At 49.1% G+C, this 2,967-nt stretch overlaps 1 protein-coding gene across 1 annotated transcript; it reads left to right on the top strand.

The window, feature by feature from the left end:
- The first annotated feature begins 464 nt into the window (after positions 1–464).
- Positions 465–2,199, top strand: LOC147892840 (UDP-glycosyltransferase 85A1-like). The gene is made up of 2 exons (XM_087387632.1): positions 465–1,067; positions 1,206–2,199. The coding sequence occupies exons 1-2, from the start codon at positions 479–481 to the stop codon at positions 2,141–2,143; spliced, it is 1,527 nt and encodes a 508-aa protein (XP_087243758.1). The 5' UTR covers positions 465–478; the 3' UTR covers positions 2,144–2,199.
- The last annotated feature ends 768 nt before the right edge of the window (positions 2,200–2,967 follow it).

Raw genomic sequence — 2,967 nt, 5'->3', positions numbered from 1 at the left:
ATGTTTCTAATGGAAGGGCCTCTTGTGGAATGGAAAACTATGGCGCACATTTTAATGAGCTTTAGACTTTCAAATTTATAAGATGTATCATAGTAGCATGGAAAATGCTTGGTCCCAATGATAACCTTTTTATTAGGAAGTATTTAGGCGTCCCAAATAAAAGGAAATGAAGGTGTGGCAATGAGTTGCAATGTATAACCTCATCAATAAAGGATTAATCACATGGACGGTGAGTGGAGCTAATGAAGGAAGTTAGCTAGGAGTTTGTAGAACTAACCATGGAGTTTTATTTGTGGCCAAATGACAACGGTCTATGATCTCTCTCTCTCTCAAGCGAGCATGAATGATTGCATAGTACCAAAGTGATGTGTGGTCTCAAAAGTGATGTCTCTCTCTCTCTCTCTCTCCATTTTTTGTGAAATCTCTCTCACTCACACACACACACAGTTTTTTCAGTGAAAACACACACACACACGGCATGGCTATGGCGATTGCAGAGCAGCAAGCCAAACCAACCGACCGTCTACGTTTCGCCCATCCCCACGTCGTGGCTGTGCCTTTGCCCGCTCAAGGCCATATCAACCCCCTCATGGAGCTCTGCAAACAGCTTGCAGCTCGTGGATGCGCCGTCACCTTCATCAACACCGACCTCAATCACCTCCGCATTCTCAAGTCGCAAAACATCCCGCCGCCTACAAAAGAGCATGCGCAGCAGCATGAGGCCTTCGTGCCCATCTTCCAGAGCGAGGGCCTCGACATCCGGCTAGTGAGCCTGGGCGATGACCTCCCAGAGGAGGAGAATAGTGGAAGCAAGCGACCTGTCAACGTGGTGGAGATGATCTCAAACTTGATCTCCCCGGAGAAGCAAGCGGCTCTGCGACGAGTGTTTGCGAGAGTTTTGCAGCAGGGCGACCCTCCTGTGACTTGCCTCATCTCGGATATGCGGCTCAACTACACGCAGGACTTGGCCAACGGCCACGGCGTCCCCAGAATTGCGTTGTGGCCTCAGTCCGCAGCGAGCTTCGCATCCAATGTCATGGTCGCCAACGGTTACAAACCTCCTGCAGGTAGAAATTATGTCCTTTGATTCCCATTTCGCAATCACCTCAACAGTCATGCTCTTTCAATCACCAAACTCTTTAAACCAGCCACAGATCGTTGCAGCTGATATCTGAGTTTTCCTGCGCATGTCTCTCTTCCTGTAGACGACTCCACCCTCGTCACGTCCATTCCCGGCGCTCCCCCCCATAAACGCTCGGAGATGTCCTTCCTCTTCACAGTTGATCCTTCTGATCATATCCTCTTCGGTTATGGAATCCGCCCTTTCCAACGAATGGGAGAAACTGCTTGGGTTCTGCTCAACACCTTCGATGAACTGGAGGAATCTGCAATGGCATCTCTTCGGAAACTCCGCGGGATCCTCACAGTGGGTCCTTTATTATCGTCTCCTTTCTTCAACTTCTCACTAAACACTCAGACCACAAATCGCGAGCCCTCCTGCCGTCCAGAGAATGGTGCCTCTTGCTTGCAGTGGCTAGACACTCAGGCGCCCTCCTCGGTCCTGTACGTCTCTTTCGGAACACTTGCTGATCGATCAGCAGAACAACTGAGCGAATTAGCCCTGGGTTTGGAAGCAAGCGGACAGCCATTCCTTTGGGTGATTCGTCCGGATATGATATCTACGGCAAGCTCTGAGCTGGAGAGCATCCTGCAGCGTCTGACGAAGGATCAAAGCGCGATGGTGGTGGAGTGGGCGCCACAGCTGGAAGTTTTGTCGCACCCGGCGACAGGGGGCTTCCTGACGCACTGCGGCTGGAATTCAACGCTGGAGAGTATGAGCAGGGGGGTACCGATGCTGGGGTGGCCGACGTTCGTGGATCAAGGGCTGAATGCGAGGTGCGTTGCGGACGGATGGAGGATAGGGATGGTGTTGGAGGAGGATGAGAAGGGATGCATAGCGAGGGAGGAGGTGGAGAAGAAGGTGAAGGAGGTGATGAAAGGCGAGAAGGGAAGGCGAGCGAGGGAGAATGCATGCAAGCTGAGGGATGCAGCTCTCAGAGCCATAGCCACAGGAGGCTCTTCCGACTCCAGTATGGAATGTCTCATGAATTGGCTTCTTCACAGGTGCTCCTTCCATACTTAGAATGGCATACTTGGAATGGCACAGGTTTCTTCTTGAGAGCCTAAGCACATGGAAACGTGCCAAGTCTCAATACCGTGACACGCGGCGGTCGACCATGTCATCAAGCATAGTAGGGCAGTAGAGACCACGTTGCCCACGAACGCTACGATGGCATAGATTCAAGATTAGCTCGTTGATGTAGGATGATTCGTTTGTTGGCGTGCCACGTTTTGCGTGGAAGCCTTGCGAAAATGATTTTGGAGCTATTTTCTTTTGGATTTCCATGTATTGTTTTCTCCCCCTTTCTCTCTCTCTCCTCTTCTTCTTCTTCTTCTTCTCTCTCTCTCTCCTTCTAGGGTAGGCCTTTTGAATGTATTCAACTTGTTAAGGCTACTAAGCTGCAAGATTAAACGAGAACTGATAGTGAAAGAAGAGGCAAGTTCTTTTGGGCCAATTACATGAAGCCTTGTGTCATTGCTGTCGCTCACTTCTTGACAAGCTCACGAGTAGTCTCCTACGATCATTACGATATGTATAGAGCTTCTTGGAGGAAGATAGGGGGAGATGCACAGCACATTCAAGTTCAACTCTAAGTGTCAGAACTAGTGTGGGTATGCAACGTAGGGTGGAAGCTAACCATTTGTAAAATGTAAATGTATGTATGCCTATCAAGCTTATAGTAAGTCCACCTTATGCTTTCAATATTTTTTATATTCACTATGTACTCATACAGATGAATTTGAGAAGGAAAACAAATGCTTGATGACGAGAATGGTGACATCTAGAACTTACAAAGTCCCAATGCATGTTTGCAAAGTTGTGGCTAGATGGGGGCATGCATTCAG

The sequence above is a fragment of the Dipteris shenzhenensis genome, chromosome 16 (assembly GCF_047967505.1).
Source record: "Dipteris shenzhenensis isolate YYH24624 ecotype China chromosome 16, Dip_SZ_1.0, whole genome shotgun sequence".
In the NCBI taxonomy this organism is placed as follows: domain Eukaryota; kingdom Viridiplantae; phylum Streptophyta; class Polypodiopsida; order Gleicheniales; family Dipteridaceae; genus Dipteris; species Dipteris shenzhenensis.
Note: the sequence above shows the minus strand (reverse complement) of the source record. Positions and strands in the feature narration are given on the sequence as shown.